Source organism: Centropristis striata, chromosome 3 (genome assembly GCF_030273125.1).
Source record: "Centropristis striata isolate RG_2023a ecotype Rhode Island chromosome 3, C.striata_1.0, whole genome shotgun sequence".
NCBI lineage: Eukaryota > Metazoa > Chordata > Actinopteri > Perciformes > Serranidae > Centropristis > Centropristis striata.
Window position 1 is genome coordinate 24,198,926 of NC_081519.1, and position 26,580 is coordinate 24,225,505.

At 37.0% G+C, this 26,580-nt stretch overlaps 1 protein-coding gene across 1 annotated transcript; it reads left to right on the plus strand.

Moving 5' to 3' along the window:
* The first annotated feature begins 384 nt into the window (after positions 1-384).
* On the plus strand, positions 385-25,067 carry alpl (alkaline phosphatase, biomineralization associated). Its single transcript, XM_059328892.1, has 12 exons — positions 385-543; positions 6,224-6,392; positions 8,609-8,728; positions 11,182-11,297; positions 12,119-12,293; positions 15,801-15,976; positions 16,406-16,546; positions 16,698-16,767; positions 16,908-17,042; positions 21,164-21,355; positions 21,434-21,553; positions 23,416-25,067. Exons 2-12 carry the CDS (start codon positions 6,320-6,322, stop codon positions 23,679-23,681), a joined length of 1,584 nt encoding a protein of 527 aa, XP_059184875.1. The 5' UTR covers positions 385-543; positions 6,224-6,319; the 3' UTR covers positions 23,682-25,067.
* Positions 25,068-26,580: the final 1,513 nt, after the last annotated feature.

Sequence of the window (26,580 nt, forward strand, 5' to 3'; positions counted from 1 at the left end):
AGTCCTCCAGATCTCTGCATACATGTTAAGCATGAGAATGAATATTGTTATATTATAGGCTTTCATTAACAAATCCATAATAATCCATGAATTATTTTATTCTAATATTCCTGTATAAATATTATTTCTAATAAATTCCACATACGTTTCCTACTATTTTAAATGCAGTGTTATTATTACAATTTTTAACTTATTTAAATGTAATTATTTCCTCTGTCAGATATGTTTACAGTAGGCCTATAAATATGTTGCTCTGTGCTTGCAGCGATGCCTCGGCCGGCCGACAGGCGGAGCTCTCGGTCCGTGTTCTCCTCAGCAGCAGCATGGCATCGTTATTTCTAAGGTTTTTCTTTTTTTTCTTCTCCCTCTTGGGACACAAACCGCTATTCTCAGACCTCCAGAGCCGAACAGAGTCGAACAACTGTGGCCTTATAAAAAGGACTGAAAGCGGCGAGAAGGACGCACATTTCAAGGTGGAAGGCTGAATAAACTGCGCGCACATTTGGATGTAGATTCCTGTCGCGGAATAAAACACCGCTTGCAGTAAGTAAAACAACAATACAACTTTTTCTTTTTTTTCTTTTTACACAGATAACAGGTTGTTTTCGGAGGAGCACGCTGTGTCGGCTCAGATTATGGTTACAGGTTGTTATACCCTGGTTATTTTGTGCATCTTTTTGCTCTCAGCATCAGCTCGATCTTTGTTCTGATGCAATGTGAAATAATCCGGATAGTTTTTTTGTTTCAACGAGACGAGCTCTGTTTATATCCAGCTGCTCCTCGCTGGGCTTCACTAGTAGCTGCAGCTTTAATTCAGTTATTCATTCATTCAGACTGGCTTTATATTGGCATTTTGGTTGCAACTTTAGACAGTTATAGATTATAGAAGTGTTTGCAATGTTTCTCTGCACAAATTCTTGTTTCCTCAACCCTTTAATGTGAAGGAGTTCGCAGGTTATATGCTGTTTTAGGTGCATAAAAATGCTTTAATGACAAAATATCAAATGTTTTGTGCAGATATTAATTTAGGGGGATGAGCAACTTTGGGAGGCTCTGCTTTATACTGACATATTCAATTTTTGACTCAGATTATTAGATCATCCTTTCTGTATTTTAATAGTCACACATAGTGGTAGATCAGACGTGCACTAAAGCAGATAACAAATAAGTAAGATGCTTTCATAAATTGCAGAAAAAAATAGTTCATAAAATTATTCTTTCAAAAATCTATGAAAAAGGAGTAAACGATTCTAAGAAATGTAGTTAAAATCCTAAAATAATCCCCAAAAATGTTTTAAAAGTAGTAAAGATCCTAAAAAAATGTTAAATTAAAAATAATTCTAAAATCATTTAAAAACTAGTAAAATGTCCTTAAAAAAAAGGAAAAATCATAAAGTAGTTTTTTAAAAATAATTTAAAAAGTAGTAATGATCCTTAAAAAAAATTGGCAAATCCTGAGATAGTCCTAAAGAAATAATTTAAAATCCTAAAAATAATTCTAAAAAATACAAAAAAAAAGAAGTTAAAATCCTTAAAATTGTAAAAAAAAAAAAAAAAAAAAAAAATCGCAAAAATTTTTTACATTGTCAGAATTATCAATGATTGTGTAGCTCTAATGGAAGTGCAACATGGTAGTGACTAATAACAAGGTCTCACCTGCAGCATAACCTGCTTTATTGGCTGTTTGACATAAAATGGGACCAAAATTTAAAAATTGAACATCATTCTGTATGTCTAAAATGTTAGTTATTCTGTGTACATAGAAGAGGTTGGATGAGGCAGCCTGGTGTGAGAAGCAAACCAAGTTGCCTACTTAAAAACTGGCAGCTTGAGTTTAGAGTGAGCAGAGATAAAAGCAAGACAACTCAATCTTGTCTGTCACTCGATGAATGCAAAAAAATGTTTTTAAAAAGTAATAATTTTTGTTAAAATCCTAAAAATAATTCTAAATAATAAAAAAAAAGTAGTTAGAATCCGGAGATTGATCTAAAACATTCATTAAAAACGAGTAAAAGTGCTAAAAAAAGTAGTTAAAATAATCATAGTCAAAGGAAAATAAATTTCAAAGTAAATAAGGTCCTAAGAAATGTAGTTAAAATCCTAAAATAATATATTTTTTTTAAAAAGTAGTAAAGATCCTAAAAAATATAGTTAAAATGAAAATAATTCTAAAAAAATCCTTTAAAAAGTAGTTACAATCCTGAGATAGTCCAAACATTTTTTAAAAAGTTGTAAAGATCCTAAAAAATGTAGTTAAAATGAAAATAATTCTAAAAGAAATCCTTTAAATTGTAGTAAAAGGTCCTTAAAAAATCGTTAAAATCCTGAGATTGTCTTACAAAAAATCTATAAAAAAGTAGAAGTTTCTTAAAAAGGTAGAAATTAAAATCATAAAATAATTAAATAATAATTCTAAAAAATCCTCCAGATCTCTGTATACATGTTAATGCACGAGAATGAAATATCTAACATTATATCATAGGCTTACACTAACAGGTCATTATAATCCATGAATTATTTTATTCTTATATTCCTCTATAGATAATATTTCTGATAACATCCACATACGTTTCCTACAGTTTTTTATTTTTAACTTATGCTGTATTTATAAATGTAAGTACAAAAAATATGTCTGGAGGGGAGCCTCTTCTCATCCATCAGCCCTCCATCGCTGAGCATTATTAGCAGCCTAATCCTCGCTTTAGAGCCGCTACCTGCTGGTGTGACACATTTGAGCGCCTGACTAGCCTCGGGCTTCAACGTCAGCAGCTCAGGAAGGAGCTCAGGTGCTGAAGATATTCAGTGATGGGAGGAATCTCATCCCATTTGACACCAGCTGGATACACCGGAGGAACCAAATGTATGTTGTGATTATGAGTGCGGAGGGACCTAATGTGATCGTGACCACCTTGCTGTATGGCGCCCTGATGGTGTCCGTGCTGGTGGTGCTCTGCTACTTCTGCTGCAGACTGGCTGGGTCACTGCCCCTGGGTGGACCTGGCAGGTTTTAACGCCAGCTGAGTGACGCATCTAGGAGAAGCAACCAGCTCCAGGCATGTCATCTTGGATCCTTGTTATCATTTCAATCGCCTTCCTGCCTGGTTTATTCTTTTTTCTCATTAAAATAATGGGCCTTGAAAAGTTTCCAGTCTGAGCAAGCTGTTTGGAGGTGATGACACTGGATCTTTGCAAACTGTTAGTCGGTAAAGGAAGGTGGAGCGTGTAAAGGTCATGACAACAGGCCAGATTTTGACAGGAAACACAATTAAGCTCTGCTGAATCTGTGGACTACAGTCACGGAAAAATTATAAGACCACCCTTGTTTTCTTCATTTTCTTGTTCAGTTTAATGCCTGGTACAACTAAAGGTACATTTGTTTGGACAAATATAATGATGACAACAAAATAGCTGATAAGAGTTTAATTTAAGAGCTGATATCTAGACATTTAACATGGTTTTCTTGATAATAACCAAAGTCATTATCAATAAAACCATGGAAAATGGGTTGTTAATTTATTTATTATTTTTATTTCTTTGGGTTTTTTACATTCTTATTATTTTCATTTCTTTAGTTTTTTTGTTTACTTTATTATTATTATTATCATTATTATTATTATTATTATTATTTATATATTATTTATGTCTTTAGGGTTTTTCATTTATTTATGTATTATCATTATTATTATTATCCTTTTTATTTCCTTAGGTTGTTAATTCATTTATTGTTATTTTATTTCTTAGTTTTTTTGTTTATTTTTATTATTTATTTTTTTGTCTTTAGGTTTTTTTTAACATGTTTTTCTTGATAATGATTTTGGTTATTATCAAGAAAACCATGGAAAATAATATAGATAATATAGATAATTAGTATACATCCTTGATTTAACCAGGTAAAAGTCACTCTTTTTCAAGAGTGACCAATTAAGTGAGTGATTTTGGTTAGTCTGACCCCTTTTTTAGCTTTTTTTTTTTTAATTTACAAACCAACCCTGATTCAAAAAATGTTGGGACTTTGTCTAAAACATAAATAAAACAGAATGTGATCATTTTCAGCTGATACTTACTCTTGATAATGATTTTGGTTATCACCAAGAAAACCATGGAAAATGTCTAGATATCAGCTCTTAAATTAAACTCTTATCAGCTATTTTTGTTGTTATCATTATATTTGTCCAAACAAATGGACCTTTAGTTGTACCAGGCATTAAAATTAACAAGAAATTGAAGAAAACAAGGGTCTATTTCTTCCATTTGCCTTTTTAGAAATACTTCCCGTTTGCCTTTTTAAAAAAAAAAACTTCCCATTTACCTTCATTACTTTTCCGTGTTTTTTAAATCTTATTCATGTATCATGTATGCTTGTGCAGTTGTTTGGATGTCAGATGGATGGATGTATACTTATTTTTTTGCACATTGTTTGGTCTTAAAAGCTCTCATTATGACGTGCGTTGTAACTGTGGTCTCAAAACAAGTATTTTTTATTAAACTAGAGGGCAATATAAGGATATAATGCCGCTCTTGTCTTGCAGTTAGTTAAAATCCTAAAATAATCCCAAAAATATTTTAAAAAGTAGTAAAGATTCTTAAGAATGAAGTTAAAACAAAGAAAATTCTTTACAAAGTAGTAAAGGTCCTTTAAAAAGTAGTTAAAATAAAGAAAATTCTAAGATAAAAATCCTTTACAAAGTAGTAAAGGTCTTTAAAAAAGTAGTTAAAATCCTGAGATAGTCCTTAAAAAACCTTTTAAAAAGTGGTAAAGAAAATAATTTAACAAAAGTTAAAATCATGAAGTAATTCTAAAAACAAAATCCTTTAAAAAGTAGTAAAGATCCTAAAAAATGTAGTTAAAATCATAACATAATTCTACAAAAAATAATTTAAAAAAGTAGGAAGGGTCCTAAAACAAGTTGTTAAAACCATAAGATAATACTAAAAAATATATAGTCAGATAGATTGAGGTATACTTATTTTTTGCACATTTTTTGGTCTTAAAAGCTCGAATTATGAAGTGCTTTGCAACCGTGAGTCTTAAAACAAGTTTTATTATTAAAAGAGAAGGCGATTTAAGAATATAATGCTGTTCTTGTCTTGCAGTTTGAAGGTAACAGTTAAAAACGTCTGCACACAACCCTGTCCATACTCTGTCCAGAAACCTGCTGTCAGTTTTGCACAGGTGAAAGATTTTGCGATAAAAGTTTCTTGAGTTTTTCCCCTCATGGGTGGATGTGTCCGGTCAATCACTCGCTGCTAATCGGCTTTGTTATGGCCCTTAAACCTCTCAGTGCTATGGAGCTCAATCCCATTAAAATGACCTTGACTATAAGCACAGGGAAGAAAGGGGGAGGGTGTGAATAATTACAGATGAAAGCCAGACTGGCCAGGACCCATCAGGGCCCCTGTTGTGACTACTTACATTCACAGCAAGGCTCCAGCTTAACTTTACCAAGCTCACCTTTTGTTTCTGCTGCAGAGCCTGGTGGGCTGATACTTTACTTCTTTTTTAAAACAAAGAACAGGTTCAACAACACACAAACACATCTTTCATCAACAAGACCAACCAAGCATTGGTGAGGTTCTCCAGCCTTACTCATTGGATGTATAAAAATAGTTGACATAGTCACAGTGGAATCACCTACTGTCATGGAAACAATTATTAGACCATTGTTTCCTTCAATTTCTAGTTCATTTTAATGCCTGGTACAACTAAAGGTACATTTGTTTGGACAGATATAATGATAACAACAAAAATAGCTGATAAGAGTTTAATTTAAGAGCTGATATCTAGACATGTCAAGTTTTCCATGACTGTATTCGTTTGTGGACTTAAGTTTGGCGGCTGCCATTTTGGTTTTTGGCCATTCATTTTGGGGTTTTTTTTGCAACCAGAGCATGTGAAGTAATTCCAAACATCACCATGAACTCTCTAAGGCGAAAAGCCGGCACAGATCTTTCCTGCTATATAGCGGGATATTTGCGGGACAGCACTATGAAAGGTGTTTAAGATTACTTTTTGGTCCCACTAAGCAAGTAGCAGGTTGAACTAACAGTGGATATTTGTAGCAGGAGCATACAGCTTGAGAAAGATGTTTGCTGTTTGCCTGAAACAAGTGTGCTTATTCAAAAGATCCCAGAGTAAATACATATTTAACCAGTGTACCAGGGTCAGTGTTGACAAGATGACACAGACTTAATGACTAGTGTGTGTTCTCTCTCCTCTCTCTAGCTGTGAGGCGACTACAGACAGGCTTCCTCCTCAGCTTCTCAAAGTGGCATGTTCAGTCTGTCTGCAGCAACGCGTCAGCCGCACTGAGACGACAACATGAAGGTGACAGCCCTGCTCATCCTCTGCTCCTGTCTGCTGCTGGGGACTTTGGGGAAGCCACCATTCCCTGGTAAGTTACTATGTTGTGAGTCAGTCACATAGAGAAAAAACAACAACAAAATAACTGCCCAGCTGTCTGTAATGCATCAGAAGATGTTTGGCTCCACTTTTTAAGTTAGTTAATGGATCTAAATAGATTTCCTGTCTGTTGGGAGGGGTTTTTTAAACACAGGATATTTTTGTGGCTGTATATAGTCTGTAAAAATAACAGGAATTTAATGTTTGATTACTTTTTCTTTAAAAAGGATATCCTGTTGCTTTGTAGAAGACAGATGTCCATTTTTCTTGAATCAACTTCTGCCTCACATTTTTATAATTTGGTGAATGTAGTCAAGTTTGTATGATATGGCTTCTAAACATGTGAAATTATATGTCAATTTTAGATGATTTGACTGATTTATTGACAGTTAGAGCTTCAATAATTAGCATACATTCTTGATTTAACCAGGTAAAAGTCACTCTTTTTCAAGAGTGACCAATAAAGTGAGTGATTTTGGTTAGTCGGACTCATTTTCAGCTTTTTTTTAAATTTACAAACCAACCCTGATTCCAAAAATGTTGGGACTTTGTCTAAAACATAAATAAAACAGAATGTGATCATTTTCAGCTGATACTTAGACATTTTCCATGGTTTTCTTGATAATGATTTTGGTTATCATCAAGAAAACAATGGAACACGTCTAGCTATCAGCTCTTACATTAAACTCTCATGAGCTATTTTTGTTGTTTTTGTCCAAACAAATGTACCTTGAGTTGTACCAGCCATTAAAATGAACAAGAAATTGAAGAGTTTATTATATGTTCAAAATGAAAAACTTTTGCTTTTGTAAATATACACATGCATATTTGGTTTCCCACATGTTTTAAATAGCATCTAACTTTTTATGGAATAACGTTGTACCTGCATTAAGACCAGAACGTTCCAGGACAGCAGAAATCCTGAAACTGTGGGCCTCCTAAACACCACAAACAAACAACAAACAAAGCACTGCCAGCCACTGCAGGTTCAATAATTGTGCGATGGGGCAGATGTTTCTAATGCACTTAAAGCATTTTATCTAGTGGGTTGTATCGATTTTGCTGCTTATTTTTCTGCAGTTACTAGTGTTTTGGGATTTTATTTCCACCAGTGGTTCTATGCTTTTATGATTCTTTTAGGTATATCTATTTTTGTGTCTGTTAAATACTTTGTTTAATGCATTATGTGGTTACGAGTGAGTGGTTTTTACTGTCTTTCTTGTGAGCTCACTTATAGAAAACTTCAACCCAATGTGTTCATATGGGAATAAAGTATTGAATCTTGGATTAAATCTTGATTTGGTTTCGTAAAGAAAACACAATGACACAGTTGAAGCTCAGTCACTTCCAGCTTATCCTGGGATCTATGTTGTAATCACATTATGGGACCAATTCTGTAGAAAATGAGTCAGTCTGACTAAAGTAAGCCTGGTTTATTACTGTTAGTCTGACTCAAACTTTGAATAAGACTAACCGAAATAACACTCACTGTTTGAGTCAGACTAGCTGATGTTTCACTTGATACTTATTCTGCTGCAGAGCACAGAATAAACAGAGAGACAACAATAAACACAAGCAATGCAAACCGACAGATGCATTCTGTCACACACTGCAAAAGAGTGACAACAATATGCAGTTGAAAGCAATAAAAACAGTTATAATCCATAAATAGGCTATTTATTTTGATAGTTTAATTATTGTTTTCATCATTTTAAAGCAAAAATGCCAAAACATTTGCTGGTTTATGCTTTCAAATGTAAAGATCTTATCATTTTCTTTGTCTCATAAACACATAAAACAAATAATTTTAATGCCTGGTACAACTAAAGGTTCATTTGTTTGGACAAATATAATGATAACAAAAATAGCTTATAATAGTTTAATTTAAGAGCTGATATGTAGACATTTTCCATGGTTTTCTTGATAATGATTTTTTTATTATCAAGAAAACCATGGAAAATGTCTAGATATCAGCTCTTAAATTAAACTCTTATAAGCTATTTTTGTTATCATTATATTTGTCCAAACAAATGTACCTTTAATTGTACCAGGCATTAAAATGAACAAGAAATTGAAGAACACCAGGGTGGTCTAATATTTTTTTCCATGACTGTATGGAGACGCTACCTTGGGCTGTGGGGAATTATAACAAGCATTCTTTATTTTTCCTGTCAAAAGCTAATCAAACTTGTTTATTTCCATAAACAGAACAAGAGAAGGATCCCAAGTTCTGGAATACGTGGGCGCAGCGAACCCTGAAGAACGCTCTGTCGCTGCAGCGTCTCAATATAAACCAAGCAAAGAATCTCATCCTCTTCCTAGGAGACGGTAAGCCACAAAATCGTTTGTGTTTACATCCAGGAATTATGACATTTCCCTACAGGCTGTGTAAATCCACTTTGAATTGCAAGCAGGAAAGAAAAACATTTCCCTTTTTAACAGATAAAGTTAATTGTGGACATGCCGGCCGAGCCGACAGTTTCATTTCAGCTGAAACAATGTTACAGGATCCAGCAGTCCAGCAGAAAATGAATGAAATGTTTTAGATGTTTTCCAGCATTTGAGGTGAATGAACGGCAGCAAACACAACAACTGTCCTGCCACCAGATCACTGAGCTTCTGTCTGCACCGGGCCGCGCAGCGTCGGTCACACAAAAACTTTTATCCTCCATCTGGCTTCTGCTGTCTCTGTTTGGACTATCTGAACAACACGACATTCTTGCGCACTGCTGCATGCACGCTCATGTTCACGTAGTTAGAGAATAACAGGCACTGTGTTACAGCTTAGAACTAGAACAATAAAAGGTTGGGAAGACATAACAGGGAGGGACTGATTGTCTAAGTGGGTAAAGTTTGCCAGACATTGGTGACTTTTTACCAAGAAAATCACAGTTTTTATGTAATGTTGAAGACTAAACGGTAACACATTTAGTTTTTCGACCCTTCTACAATAGAACAAAAGTGTAGTTTACACCATTATGAGACTAGCACTTTTCTTTAATTTCTTGTTCATTTTAATGCCTGGTACAATTAAAGGTACATTTGTTTGGACAAATAACAACAATAGCTTGTAAGAGTTTAATTTAGGAGCTGATATCTAGACATTTTCCATGGTTTTCTTCATAATGATTTTGGTTACTTAGAAAACCATGGAAAATGTCTAGATATCAGCTATTAAATTAAACTCTTATCAGCTATTTTTGTTGTTATCATTATATTTGTCCAAACAAATGTATCATTAGTTGTACCAGGCATTAAAATGAACAATGAATCTGGTTTTGAAGCCTGAACTTTGGCATTTTGGCCGTTCCCATCGTGGTTTTTGGCCATTCGTTTTGGGTTTATTTGCAACCAGAGCATGTGCGGAATGGATCAGGAGTCATAATCATGCAATATCATCAGCCAATGTTGCTGCTACCTTGGTTAGCAAGATGCATCCGTTTTTCAAACGTACGTATAACAATAAAAGATTGGTCAGGGAGTGACTGTTTGCCAGACATTGGTTACTTTTTAACAGGAAAATCACAGGATTCTGTGAAAGAAACAAGACTCTGTCAAGAAACTGCTGTTTCCTTTGTGTATAGTTGAGTTTTGATGTAATGTTCAAACTCTGATTATGCAGGCGCTACTGTCAATCGAAGTAGAACTGGGGTTAATTGTTACACATTTAGCTTTTCGTCCCATCTACAATATAAAAAAGGTGTAGTTTACCACAAGATGAGACCAGCACCCCATTTAATCCCAAGTTTGCCCCAGACATGAAAATATCCAAATCATGTGTCACTTCTTTGAAATAATCAACCATTAGTTTAAAGATTTTCATGGAAAAATGGGTGAAAAAGTGTGTTTTATGTTCGGTCACAATAGTGACTGGTGGGATAAGATGTTGCATTCTTCAGAGTTACCAGACTAACTGAATTTCTCCTCGGGGATAAATAAAGTAATTTAAATTTTTTTACTTGATTTATAGACTACATTAACTATTAACATATTTCTCCTATGCAGTCATAAAAATTATTATATTTCCCTTTCCAGTTATTAACAAATGTAGAATTCTGTTACTGGTAGTCTCCAACATTGTCACTAGAATAACATTCTAGTGTGACTTTGGCCTACATTATCAAATATATAAATATACCAATATGAATACTGAGAGGACAAAACATAGTGCAAACAAAAAGAAAGCAGTTCTTGGTCTAACGCAACATTGTTACTTTATTGTAACAGACATACCATTTTTTATTTTTGGACATTTCCAATGTGAACTCCTTTAGAGTGGGAGGAGGAGAACATCCATTGGTTCAGGGCAGCTTTATTTGACATATTCTGCAGGAATAGAGCCTTATAACTAAGAAATACCGACTGGTGGGATTAAATGGGTTAAATGCACCCATGAATATATTCAAACATTGCTCATTTTCCCCGTTTTTATCTTTAAATTCAGGCAACCAAACAACAAAAATAAGTCATAATCCTGCATGTGACAGATTAACCACAAAGAATCCTTTCTTTCTGTGACCACATTTTTCTTTTGGAAGTGTTTCTTTTTGAAGTAATTTGTATCCAAAAAAATGTTTGCCTAACAGCAGCCATCTTGTTCTAAAATGTCAAAGAAAGCAACAATCTTTCATGTGTTGCAAACTGAGTGCAGCAGGAGGTGGAAAGTAATTTTTTCCCACATTCAGTTGCTTTCTTTTCCCACCATGTGGGAAAACTAATGCAAAAAACACCCCTAAAATGAATGCAATCTTAACAGTCGATGTGCTTTTTTATGTGTTTAGGGATGGGCGTTCCCACGGTGACAGCTGCCCGGATACTGAAGGGTCAGCTGAACGGACAGAGTGGAGAAGAGACGCAGCTGGAGATGGACAAGTTCCCTTTTGTGTCTTTGGCCAAGGTCTGACTTGATCATTAATATATATGTACAATATGGCACAGTGTATTGATTGCGCTGTGGCCACTAATGGCTTCCTGACAGGCCTGTGACAGTAAACAAGGTCACTCAGCACGTCACGTCACACACACTGTGTATTATGTTACAGATGTGATACAAAGACTGGCAGAAATCAGAGTCGTTTGATTATTTTTACCTCATGAATCATCAGCAACTATGGCCCTACATAAGCCAGTAAAACAATAAGTCTGGTGATATTCTAATAAGGGTGGGCGATATGGGCAATTTTTTTTTTTTTTTTAACATTTTCCCATAATGATAATCTGATGATATGCTTTAAAATGTGATTTCTTTACCCAAAAAAAAGCTGTTAAAATTATTCTTGCTTATCAGAACCTCTATGGATGAGCATAATGTTTCAGAACAGCTCTTGTTTATTTTCTTTAAACTGAAGCATTCAAGAGACTCCCAGTTAAACTTCAATGTAGAGACTTTAAATGGGTTAATATTCAGGTTCTCTCTCCTGTGGTGAATTGTGCCTTTCATAGGCCAATATCGGCCGATAATATCAGTCAACGGATATATCTGTCGAGCTCTAACAAACACCATGAAGCAGCATATCAGAAAGACTTTGAACAACCCTGTTTGATATTTCCAAAAAATCACTTATTCTGAATGGCTTTTAATGCATGACTGATTTTAGTTATTTTGTATTATATCTCTGTTTTCTGACATTGAGCATCCTGAAAAGTGCCCTATAAATAAATTGTATTATTATTATTATTTTATCTTTAACCACATGTGGATGTTCTGTAACTCTGCAGACGTACAACACCAACTCACAGGTGCCAGACAGTGCCGGCACTGCCACCGCCTACCTCTGCGGGGTCAAGGCCAACGAGGGCACGGTGGGCGTGAGTGCAGCTGCGGTGCGGTCCCAGTGTAACACCACCGAGGGCAACGAGGTCACCTCCATCCTCAGATGGGCTAAAGACGCAGGTAGAGTCACTTTAAATAGACAGAACAGGTTTCCCACAGACATTTTTTGTCTTCAGGGTGAGGAATTGTAATTTTTTCAGCTGTTTGCTATCAATTATGATGCGTTTCATGTCCGAAGAAAGCTTATTGTGGGTTGCAGTTGAACGCTGTGTTAATAGGAAGTGGGAATACTCACCAGGGCCACGAGATCGCTCAAAGCAAAGACTTTGAAGTGTTCATGAAAGTGGTGCATGTTTCTTATTCCCTTTATCATCCTTTGAACCAAAGTTATCCTTAGAGCAGTTTGTAAGTGACATTAACTTAACCCAAAGAGTTTCTTTTTGATGCATTTAAAACAACAAGAGAAACTTTGACCCATTCATTTCTTTTTTATCTCCATCTGGGCACCTTTGGTGTGAAGTTTCTGCATTTTTTTGTGTTTTTTATGTCCCAGACCATGATGTGTCACCATCTTTGATTAAAATTTCCACTTGTTATGCTTTTAGTAAATATAAAAACATTTCCACATGGGTTTATATGTGGCTTCAATCTCCATTATCACTTCAATGCTGTACTGATAAATCAAAAAACAGAACAAAGAGCTAAATATCATACAAACAGTTCTGATCAAAAGCCTGAAAGATGACCAAATTAATTACACCAGATTTTCACCCTTCAATGATACATCATGGCGTTATGCAGTCTTTTTGTTGTGTAACACGACACAACAAAGAAGGAAAGACTTGTGTACCACAGACTTTCAGAGGGCGGCGGTGGGGATAATTTAGGAGTGGGTGAGGGTCAGTGAATGTGGGTTCAGGGGTCACAGATAATAAGAAATCCAATCATTCCTCGTGGGAACACGGCAGGCAGCAGCTGACCTCCTGCACACAGAGAAATGTGAAAAGTGATTTTCATCGGACTTTCCTCCGCTGGGTTGGCCTTTAAAGTTTTACTCTTAGATCCGGACGATTTATTAGCAGAAAAAAAATATTTTTTACTGGTTCATTGATCATTGGTGGACATTATTGTTGTTCAGAGGAGGGCTTTGTTAGAGTTAGTTTTTTTTTGCAGAACAGATGAGAGGAGAGTAAAATCCTTTTGACTATTTATTTAAGACAATAATGAAAGAGTAAAATGATGTACATCGACCTTCGCTGTTCACAAATCACAGGCTGCAAAAAGCAGTTAGCTGTAACCACTTCCCAGAAAAGGATGCCTAACTTAATTTTTACACAGAGTTTTATAATATGAATGTGCAGCTATCTGATTGGTCAAAACTATTGGGCAGCACCATGGTTTAGACTCGGCCCGCCCATTTCGTTGGCACACAGGCTAGTCCTAGCCTCTTGGTGCTTCAGCTTCCGGTCAGCGTCCTGTGGAAGGAAAAAAACTAACAGCATACTTCTGTATCTTGTCGAGTGTACGTCAGTGCCTATCTCCACCTGGGCCCGTGGCCTTGAATTGGAGCACAAAGAGTGCTTCAGTTTTTTATCTGCTTGCCCTCAAATTATGTGGCGATGTGCAAAGCGTTATCAGTATGTCCTTTCTTTTGATACTCCTTATTTCTGTGTGCTGTGCCTGGCATATAAATGTGTTTTATACTTAGCCAAATACTTTTCTAAGCAGAATTCTTGCTAAAAGTCATAATGCGATAATTGCTATTTTTTATTCATCTTTAACAGCTTCTTGGGACTACACATTAACATTACAATGTGCAATATATTTTTTATTGGTATACCAACAAACATTTGAAAATTAAATTGTCTCTGTGTCGGAATGAAAATTAAAACCATCTAGCACTCTTGAAGTGACATTTCAAAGATGTTGTGATTCAATTGCATTCCTATGATTCAAGGGTAGATTCAGACTTTTCATATTTAAATACAATATTCATATGACCAGATCTAACTACAGTGTAAAGCAAGGAATCTGTGTGGGTGTCAGTGAGCATGTCCTTCACATATCTTAAAACTGTTCATCTGATTGACTTCACACTAGGTGGGTGTTTGGCTGGAAATCGAGTCAGCAAAGTGTCAAATGTTTTTTTTTAACCATTCATCTTAGTAGATTTTAAACTGCATCCAAATCACTTTTTCCGTTCCTCTTACAAATTTGGAACAATCGTCATTAAATGTCTTGTGGAGCATCTCTGGACCAAGCTGGAAAAAGTTACTATTCTGATTTTTTTTCTATACAGTTTTGCTAGTACAAAGTATAGGTGTGAATCAGCGTATCAACCCCACGATACGATTTTATCCCGATACTTGAGTCATGATATGATATTATTGCGATTTTAAGCATTTTGCCATATGGTTTAGTATTGTGATACAATATATAGCGATTTAAATGTTTAACTGCATTTCGTGTCCACAAACTTAAATTCAAGAATTGATTTGTCAAATCAGAGATAATTCTCAGTGTATTAATCTCACTTCAAACCCACAGACTGACCAGTAAAGTATTCAGTCAAACTGAACTGATATCAAACATGTATGGACGACAACAACTGCAGCATTTTATCAAACTTTCAAAAACAACAAGCTTCACTGCTAAAAATGTTTCTGAATGAAAAAGAAAAATAGACAAACTTTGCAGCGTTATTTCCACAACTTCCCGACACGATATCCTGACTATAGATTCCTTAGATCTTCTAGTTTCACAGGATAGCATCTTCAGTATATTCCTAAAAGTGAGCCTGTTACAACCTCCGAAAAACGACGCAAAAATACTGACGGCCTGCCAGCTGTTGGAACGCTAAATATCAATACTTGGTGGCTATGAATCGATATAATATTGCCACACAAAATATTGCGATGCTATGCTTACTATTTTTTCCCCCACCTCTTGTAGAAAGCATTTATTATTTTCTGAATGCTTTGTGCCACTCCAACCACATTTGGCAGACATATGTAAATATGATTTGGATATGAAGTTAGATGCTATTGGGCCAATAGGTGGCGCTGTAGTAGCATCATCTTACTGTAAATGAAGAATTCTCTTTCTGTCCAACTGTTCATTTGACCGACTTTACCCACTTGGGAGGTTTATTGATGGGATGAGTAGTTCCTGGGAACGCTGCAAGCAGCACTTCCAAGCGCCAAGTGAGAACAGAAAGATTTTATTGCTTCCTTGGGGCCAAGCAGTTGGCCTGCTCCAAACAGGCAACCCCCCTGACAAGAATGCAAGCAGCAGCACCAGGAGCCAAGCAGACGGCCCATTCTGAACGGGGATGCCCTCCAAACAGCCACTCCCTGAACGAACACTGCACTAATGACCATCATTGGTTACTGTTCCATGCAAAAATGCAGTTCAAGCTTTAGTACTCAGAGTTAGCACTTCAAGTCAGCATTTTCCAAAGTTACAATTTTACTGTTCCTTTACTGCAGCTCAGCAAGGAAACTCTGCTCAGGGAAACAAAAAGAGGAAATTCATCTATGTCTGAACATGTCCTTCAATCAAAAAAAATGACTCGGCACCAATTCAGACAGCTGTTTGTGTGTTTGTGTGTGTGTGTGTCCACTGCAGGCAAGTCAGTAGGAATAGTGACAACGACCCGTGTCAACCATGCGACTCCCAGCGCAGCATACGCCCACAGCGTGGACAGAGACTGGTACTCTGATAATGAGATGCCGGCTGAAGCAGTGAGGGACGGCTGCAAGGATATCGCCAGACAACTCATTGAAAACATTCCCAACATTGATGTGAGTCGAAAGTCTTCATTCTTATAAAACATTTTAGTCCAAGGTTTTGCTGAAAGCCAGATGAACTTGCAGAGCTCATTGGTATTTGCTCTGGTAGATGAGTCTCTCACATTCAGACTGATGTCCTCTGGTTGTGGCCCCCGCTCGGCCAATCATAGGATCACAGCACAAGTCACGAAACTCAGATAAAACTGTCAAACTAGGCTGATAAAGAATCACCGACTGGCAAAGCCCATGGAAATGAAAAAAAAATTTACTGAGAGGCAAATTAGTTTGCTGACTCCAAGCTACTATAAAGTGTCTCAAAATAAGATTATTATTAATATTAATAAACAAGCCATCTACATCTGATAAAGTCTACTTACATCTGTTTTTCTTTCATCCAACAGTAAAACGGTTATGACTGTGATTATATTTTTTTCTCCCCAGGTGATTATGGGTGGAGGGAGGAAGTACATGTATCCCAAGAACACGTCGGATGTGGAGTACCCCAACATCGCCAAGCACAGCGGCACACGGAAAGACGGCAGAAACTTAGTGCAGGAGTGGGTTGACAGAACGAAAGCTAAAGTAAATTTCTCCTCCTCTTCCCTCTCTTTGCTCCGCTTGTTCCTCTGCTCCTTCTTTTATCTTCCCAATTACATTTCCATATTTAGGAGTTCAAAGTGACTGCAGTGTTACCACTCACACTGCTGTACTGTACGTTTGTGTCTTTGAGCAGAAAGGCCATTATGTCTGGAACAAGAAGCAGCTCTTATCGCTGAACCCTAACAGCGTGGATTACTTATTGGGTGAGTTTCCAGTCTCTGTGTCATTAGAAAACTCTCATTGAAGTGTAAATGAAGAGCCATACGTGTATGCATTTGCCCTAGGCTTATTTTCGGCATGTAATATCCTTTTTCTCCTTGAACCGTGCCTTGTGTTATTCCAGGGCTTTTTGAACCAGCGGATCTAGTGTACGAGTTGGAGAGGAACACTGAGACTGATCCCTCGCTGACAGAGATGGTGGAGGTGGCCATCAAAGTCCTGAGGAGGAACCCCAATGGATTTTACCTGCTTGTAGAGGGTGAGTTTGTGGGGCCTGACAATTGTTCCAATGGTGCATTATTATGAAACCATAATAGTCTAAAAAAATGTCCTTTCTTTCTCAGTCTTGTTCCACAAAAACAAACTAATCAATGACATCTGCTGACTGGAGACACATAGGAGAACACAAGTTTATGGTTTGCTAACAGAAGAGAATATAAATAAAGTCCTAATTCAGCCAAATAAAATGAAAGATAGCCAGCTTTTGCGAACATACAGTCATGGGAAAAATGATTAGACCACCCTTGTTTTCTCTAATATCTTGTTCATTTTAATGCCTGGTACAACTAAAGATACATTTGTTTGGACAAATGTAATGATAACAACAAAAATAGCCGATAACTAAAATCATTATCAAGAAAACCATGGAAAATGTCTAGATATCAGCTCTAAAATTAAACTCTTATCAACTATTTTGTTGTTGTCATATTATCATATTTGTCAAAACAAATGTACCTTTAGTTGTACCAGGCATTAAAATGAACATGAAATTGAAGGAAAAAAAGGTGGTCTAATCATTTTTTCCATGACTGTATGTCCCTTCAAAACATTCACCATTATCCGGATAGCAACCAGCACCATAGAGGCTCCTCTTGTGGCCGGCTTACTTGGGATCAAGCCATGTGAAACAAAACATTTGTAACTCCTTACTCCTTATAAAATGCAAAAACAAATATTATTGTTAAATATTCTGAAAGAATGCTTTCTGTTTGTGAAATCAAGGCAAAGTCTTCCTTTGTAAAAGCCAAATTCTTCTCTTGTTTTCTTGTACTCGTGCAACATGACAGCACGAACATGCATGAGTGAGGGTTGGTAGAAGCAGCAGGGTGGTCTGAGGTTAATCTCTGTAAACGGACAAGATTTTTATATTGGAACCTTGTGTTTTTGGTTTGTCGTCAAAGCAGCATTGACTAAACACATTTGAGTGGTTGCATGCCGGTAAATAGATCGTTTTGGGAGAAAAAGAGGTGAAAAAAAAAGGCCAAAATGCAATTTTCTTGGCTTTATAAGCAGATATCTGTTAATAGAGATAAGTCAGCTCTCAACTCTATCTCCAGTCTGGCGTCTCAAGTTGCTAATCAGACTGTAAACAATGAGCGGTGCACAGGAGAAAATCTTGGATGGCCCGGATCGCCGTTATCTGTATATCGGCTGGCTGCATTAGAACGCCAGAAATATTGGCGAGATTGTCCTTTTGCACCTGGCTTTATATTATTATTATTATTATATTATTTTATATTTGCTACCACACTGATCTGTTGTCTTCCCATTTAAATTTCTTTCAATTTCTCCAGATTATGTTAAAATTATTAAATGATTCAAAAAGTAGCACTTTAATAAAGCATCATTTAAAAAAGTGCAGTTAACCTGGTTGCCAACTTTACTTCAAGCCGTCATCTTCTGAAGGAAAAGTTATTTTGCAGCAGTTAATAAAACACAATAAGGAACATAATATAATATGACATAGGTATAAAGAACATAAAAGCGATAAAAGCATCATAGACGAAGCAGTCAAGGACATCTGTGAAATACAAAGCAGCATTCATCAACTATATGAAATGAAATAGTTTGTGGTTTTAAAGGAATCTGTTTCTGTTATTGTCGGATTTATGTGGAAGGAAAGAGAACATGAGCTATTCACACAAAAATTCAGTCTCAGTCCGGTCTTATCATCATTGGCATTGAAACAGGTGCTGAGAAATATGTCAGTAGACACAATGTCAGCACAGTGTTAGATATAAGAAGCCCAGGAAGGTTGTGCTGTTGATAACTACGTGTCCTTGGCTGAATCTTTTGAAAAAGCAAACACCTGCATGACAGTGATTGTTCAGCCAGACTGAGTGAGAATAAAGGGGTCAGGATGTTTCAAACGGGCCGCTTGTTGGATCATTGAACACCGACTGAAGGAAAGTGAAAGAAGGCCCCCCGCACCATTTAAAGGGACCTTTTCCAAAACCGACAATCTGATAAGCGTGCCCTCATTCACGCAGCTATCGGTCAGGTTTATGGAGCTGAGGGTTTGTCTTTTGTCATCTTCTCACAAATATTTTGGCACTTTAAGTGTGTACAACTGAGTGCAACACCGCTGATGCCTTTGAGAAAAGACTGTGTGGTCGAACAGCTTCAGATGAGGTCAAAAGACAAACCAAACAAACTGAAGCAAAGCCAGGCCTTAAAGCCACAGTGACACACAAGCTAGAGCATCTTTCACTGCGGTAACATGACACATTTAAACCGTGAAACCCAGTATGTGGCTAAAGGGTAAAGTAAAAAGAAGGATTTAAATCAAATCCGCTGATTGCTGATAAACTCCAGTCAAAGTTTCAGCAGGGAGATGTGTTTGTGTGGCGAGTTCCACAAGTTCTCTAAGCTCTTCTAGTCGAATAAATAGACAAACTAGGACTGCAAGCAGTACTGAACGGGCCCTCGCAGAGTGGAGCCGTCGGGGGAGGAGCCGTCAGGGGAGGACACGTCAGGCGCGGCGCTGTGGGCCCAGTTCCTATGCGTACCAAATCGTGTGTCTCCTACTACTCAGCTCAAAGTAGGTGTAAAACATGTTACTTGCTGTAGCCAGCAGGGGGCGCTATGACTGTGTGTGACTATTGACCCGTGGGTGTGTCCCGGGCTGGACCCTAATCACGTGTGTTAAATTTGGGACAGATTGGACAATGTATGGTCAAGTTATTCAGTCTGGTGTTAGATGGCGAGACGCCATATTTTGCCGCCATGCCACGCCCACCTAGTGTGAGCGGCGGTAAAGATTTATACAACTTTTGATCCCAAAGGCCTTGTGATGCTACTGACCAAGTTTGAAGTTGATCGGGTAATATCTGTAGGAGGAGTTCGTTAAAGTATGCAACCTGGAAATGGGCAAAAACGATGACGAGTGCGAAATTCAATCCAAGATGGCCGACTTCCTGTACGTTTTCGGGTATGGGTTCTTGAGACTTTTTGGTGCGTCTTCTCATGATACATGTATGTACCAAATTTCGTGTGTGTACGTGAAAAAATCCTATATTGTGAGGCTCTTTTGAAATTTTCAAGGGGGCGCTAGTGAGTCATTTTGCAAAGTGCATTCCCGCAAATACCAGAATACGAAAATTTCACGAGAGATTGACGTATATTCCAAATATGGTGAGTTTTTGAATATGAGAAAGGCCCCAAAAAGGCGATTCATTACCCGGAAAAATAATAATAAAAAACGGACCAATTTCAATAGGGTCCTCGCACCGTTAGTGCTCGGTCCCTAAATATACTCACAAAATGCCAAGAAAGGAAATATTCTTACACCTATCTTCCTAATTAAACTGAAACATACAAGCCATATGAATTCAAGTTTCTCTTTCACCAAACCATGACAAGCTAATTGCATTAACTCATTAAACACACTTCCATTAAATATAGATAACATAAATAAAACTAATTAAAACGGCCTTGGTTAGTTTTTCCACTGCTCCAACTCTGGTTTGTTCGAAATCCTTAAATCTACACTGAGTCTATCTCAGGATTTAAATCAAATCTGCTGATTGCTGATATACTGCAGTCAAAGTTTCAGCGATTTGTTTGTGTGGTGAATTTGCTACGTTCCACAAGCTCTCTAAGCTTTTTTAGTTGCATAAATAGACAAAAAAACCTACCAAAATGTCCTATCCTATCTTCCTAATTAAACTGAAACATACAAGCCTTATAAATTCAAGTTTCTCTTTTACTGAACCATGACAAGCTTAATTGCAGTGACTTATAAAACACACTTATATAAAATAAAACTAATGAAAACTGCCTTAGTTAGTTTTTCCACTATTCCAACTCCAATTTACAAACAGAGAGAGAAAAGAGAGATTTTGAAAAGAAAAATAATTTTATTCACGCATATTAAGCATGTTACAGGAGGTAAATGAACAAGAAGGTTTATTTTTGGCAAATAAACATTCAATCTGTTGGAAAACTTCAAATTCTGATGATAAAGCCTATTTTTTACTGTTTCTTTCTACGTCAAACTGTGTATTTTTGGCGATGTTTGAAAGAAAGCATACATTTCAGAGACACATGATCATAAAATGTCACTTTATCAGCTAACTGGGATGTTTGCCTCTCTGTCAGGGGGACGTATTGATCACGGACACCACGAGGGTAAAGCCAAGCAGGCGCTGCACGAAGCTGTAGAGATGGACAAAGCCATCGGCCGGGCGGATCTCATGACCAGCATCCACGACACCATGACCATAGTCACCGCTGATCATTCTCACGTGTTCAACTTCGGAGGCTACACGGTCAGAGGAAACACGATATTCGGTATGTGATGGAGTACACTGAGTGCCTGTTATCGTGCCACATGTTCAGTAGAGCTGATGGAGTTTAATGCATCCACAGGTCTCGCCCCTATGGTGAGTGATATTGACCAGAAGCCCTTCACCGCCATCGTATACGGGAACGGACCAGGCTACAAAGTTGTTAAGGGCGTGAGGGAGAATGTCTCCACTGTTGACTACCGTAAGTACAAAAAAAGGGAAAGATTACAGTAACTAAACTTGCTTGGCTTTTCATTTTAAGTGTCCACTTCACAGTAAATTGTCTATTTTTCATATTCCCCAAAATACAAAGGTGGATTTTGTCATATTGCATGCTATTTTAGTCATACAAGGATAAATCTATTGCAGAAGAGTAAGCATTTCTGGCGATAGACAATAATGCAGTGTGAGTAAAGAGCATGATTTAGTAAATTACTTTAAACAAGTTTTAAGTAATCTCAGTTTAATGCTGCATAACTAAGTGCCTCGTGGAGTTTTCTTGTAAATAAACCAAAGTATTATGAACATTGAGTTTACTCGCCAAAATGCATTTTATGTAAACACTTGAGGATATTTTGTTGTGATGAACATGCTTATTTTCATCGTGAAAAACGAGGACACAGTGAAAAAATGTTAGGAGCAGAACATGCCCTGAAACTGCTTGTTTCCTGGAGCGAATGTTTTTTAATTAATTTCCCTTCTCATCAATATGAACATATTTCTTTCATTTACATTAGCAATCAGACTTGCTGAGTATCCTGGCTTTTTGCTGCCACTTTCATTTGTGGAATGTAACTAAGTAGCTTTAGTTACTTTCAGGTCAAAATTTAGCATGAAAAAATGTGATCAATTTAAAATTATGTTTATAAAATAAACCCCATAAAAGTATATTAAATTGTTAAAATTAGCTGTACCTGGATAACAGGAAAATGCTGTTTAGATAAATGCATCAAAACAAAATTTTTGAGACGTATACAGTCATGGAAAAAATGATTAGACTTTGTTTTCTCTAATGTCTTGTTCATTTTAATGCCTGGTACAACTAAAGGTACATTTGTTTGGACAAATATAATGATAACAACAAGAATAGCTGATAAGAGTTTAATTTAAGTGCTGATTTAAGTGCTGGTGTTAGCAGGCTAGCGAGACGAAGACCAAATCTGGGCGGTTGAGAGAGACCAACGTAAATGTGTATCATTATTTATTTGATTTATTTAACAGCAATGTGACTGAGACAGTGTGCTAACATTAGAGGGCTATTGTGTGGATTATGCTTTCCTCCATGTTTAGGCTACCGATGTTTACTTCCTGCCATCCATTTGAAATCGCCCCGCCTTCACACGTCATCATTATCACGAGACTGAAACCCACCTATACAAGATTTCAGATTTTTTAATTTTATGCGACACTGTTTTGATCACGGGACCATTATTAGGGATTTTTTGTGTTGTAATTAATAAAAAATAAATAAAAGAGCTGATATCTAGACATTTTCCATGGTTTTCTCAATAATGATTTTGGTTATTATCAAGAAAACCATGGAAAATGTCTAGATATCAGCTCTTAATCTAAACTCTTATCAGCTATTTTTGTTGTTATCATTATATGTGTCCAAACATATATACCTTTAGTTGTACCAGGCATTAAAATGAACAAGAAAATTAAGAAAACAAAGGTGGTCTAATAATGTTTTCCATGACTGAGTGAGGCCATTCTGCATAACGAGTACTTCTACTTTTGATGCTGATACTTTTGTACTTTAACTGAAGTTTTGAATACAGGGACTTGTAAAAGAATAATTTCACAGTGTGGTATTTTTATAAAAGTAAAGGATCTGAGTACTTCTTCCACCACAGGCTACTTGTAGATTAATAAAACAGTGTGAACCTTTGGCCTGACTGTGTACCACTGTGCATGTGTGAGATAAACACCAACTCAAAGCTCCATAGTGCAACTAGAGGGCAGGAGCTCCACAGAGAACCTTTAACTCAGGCTGGACTTCTTCCATTCATGCTTCAGGAGTTTAAAACAATAATATCTCTACATCTTCTCTCTGCCTTTCAGAGGAAAACAACTACCAGGCGCAGGCAGCCGTTCCTCTGAGCATGGAGACTCACGGAGGAGAGGACGTGGCTGTGTTTGCTAAAGGCCCCATGGCTCACCTGCTGCATGGGGTTCATGAACAGAACTACATCCCCCACGTCATGGCGTACGCGAGCTGCATCGGCCAGAACAGGGAACACTGTTCGAAAAGCAGCGGCTCTACCACATTACTGCCCGTCCTGTCCAGCATCGCAACGCTGCTCACAGTCACCCGACTTCTCTGCTGACCTTCCCCCCTCTTGATAGTCCTCGTCTTATTAATAACCCGCAATTTAACCACTTACACAATAGGTGGGTTTCATGTGATGTCACATCACTCTTTCGCGAGAGCGATAAATTCAGATGGAGGGCAGGAAGTGAATTTACTGGATCTGCTGTCTGAGGAAATGCCTATGTTTTGTGCAGTTTATGGCTGCTCTAATCGTTCAAATGGAGAGAATGAAAATCGATTTTTTTAGAATACCAAATGCTGTAGTCCATAAAGGTGAGAAATGTGAAAAGCTAACTGAACAACGCCATAGGAAATGGATTTCCCAGGGCTTTTCAATTAACTGGCTCCCGGCCGGGAAAACGGGTTCCACAGCGCCACCAACTCTTTGCTGGTCTTGAACTGCAAACTGCTTATGTCAGGGGCTGGGGGCGGGGCTATCTGACCAACAAGACTAACTCGGTGCCGTTGAGAGAGACCAACAAAAATGTGTATTCTCATTTGTTTAACTGCAATGTGATTGATACGGGCGAGCTAGCGTGCTATCGTGAGCGTGCTGGTGTTAACGTTAGCGGGCGATCGATAGCGTGCTAGCGTTAGCTCGCGAGATCAAGACCAACTCGGTGACGTTGAGAGAGACCAACTTAAACGTGTGTCATTCATTTATTTGATTTGTTTAACAGCAGTGTGACTGATACAGCGTGCTAACGTTAGAGGGCTATCGTGTGGACTATGGTTTCCTCCATGTTTAGGCTACCGATGTTTACTTCCTGTCATCCATTTGAAATCGCCCCGCCTTTGTACGTCATCATCATCACGTGACTGAAACCCACCTATACAAGACTTCGGATTTTCTAATTTTACGCGACACTGATTTGATCATGGGACCATTATTAGAGCTTTTGTTGTGTTTTAATTCATTTTGAAAAGCACAAGGATATCTACAAGGAAATATATATACATATATACAAGGAAGTTCAGTTCAGGCAAATATTTAAAACGAACAAACTACCCCTCGACCCCGATGCACTGAAGTAAAAGTGAGAGATCTCAGCTGTGATTTGTCTATTGAATAGTTTGTTTTTATTAGAGGTTTTAGGACCCGTTAAGCCTCTTTGTTAAATGTCAACCCTTTAGATTTTAAATTGGATTTACAAGTGTTTGAATATGTTTCATACTTTAAATGTGCTGAAAACAGAATCTACCTCATATGCTTGCAAACGATCTCTCGTATTGACAAAATTTACGCTGAAACCAGAGGCAACCGAATGTATAATTGATAATACAGTAACAGCTCTACATTTCTTGTCATAGACCTTGTGCATACAAAAAGCCCACCTACCATTGTTGTATCTAATTACAGAAGCTGAAAACCTCTTAACCATTAAAAGAAATGTGTTCTGATCGTCTTTTGTCAGTTTTGTTGCTTCATGGTTTTTCTCCTGAATGTTCTAGATAAAACATTTTATTTAGATTTTCGTAATACACAGTTTCACCTAATTCTTCGTTATTATAAAACTGTTTTTAGAGTGTTAACTCTCTGTGAAACAATACCAAAGTCAAATGTATTGACATTTGACACTTTTTGACATGAGACAGGTGGCAATTTGCAGTTTGCAGAGGTTTTAAGTTAAAAAGTTTAAAGTTAAAAAGAAGTGCTTTTGGTGTTAAATTTTCAATAGAACAATGGAAGAGTTGAATTGCAAAAACTTATAAAAGCCATTTAAAATAAAAAATAAAAAACCTTTTCATTAATTTTCATTTGATTGCACAATAAATACATGATTTAGCTAAATTAAACATTTTTGAGATTTCTTATAAAAACAACAAGTGATACTTTCTGGAGGGCACACAAATAACAAACATGATTAGGAAAATAAATCAAAACAGGCATTTCTGTTTTTGCAAAAGAAGCACCATTTTATACCCGACAACACAAGTTCAAAAACACAAATTTGTCACATGCAGGAATACCTCTGTAAACAACTTTCGTTTAAAGTTGTTATAATAAAAAAGTGCTCTGAGTATTCATTCGCAAAGAAAAAATAAATAAATAAACAGCCCAATGATTTTGCCTTGATTGCACAATAAAAATACATGATTTAGCAACATTTTTTTAGATGTCTTACCAAAACAAGTCAACAGTTGTTTCATTTATATTTTCTGGACTGCGGCCAAAATAAATCACAACAGGGGATTTCTGTTTTTGCAAATGCATTCTGCAGTCCAATTTATTGCCATTTAACAAGTTTACCAGGCAAACTGTTACAAGAACTGTGTATAAAAGAAAAAAACTTTTTTTATCACGACACCAACATGAAGTCAGATCGGTAGAAAAAGCGCCTTTTCTTGCAGACAAATCAACACAAGATCACAAACAGTTTTGTAAACATCACACAACATTTTTGATTTGTCACGAAACAGAACTAGCTGTTTTGTTTTTACGTTGAACATACAGTATATCATATGTTGTACTTTTCCATCCGGTCTGTTGTGGCTTGTGTGGAATGTGAACGGACTGAAGCCTGAACTCATTCCTTGGCATCATGTGGTCGCTGCGAAAACAGAGGACTCATGTTGGCTGAAGCATGAAAAGTGGAGGTTCGGCTTGAAACGGGAGAATGAAATGAAGTTGAAATGCTGTCATTCTCTGTATCAGCTGATTGGAATCTAGTGACGCCCTCAGGGGGCCACTTCATGCTTTCCATGTAGTCTTGCTTTGCTGATTAGGATTTTTACTTCTGTTCCTTCTTGGCAGCTGAAAATGTTTGTCCTGTAATCCTGTTTTATCTTTTGTACTCTATATTTAGAGACGGATGGTGATGGGTATCAGATTGTATGGCATGAATATTCAAGTGGGCTTCCAACCCCCAACTTCCTCTTGCTTTCAGATATATTTGTACATGTCTCACAGCACT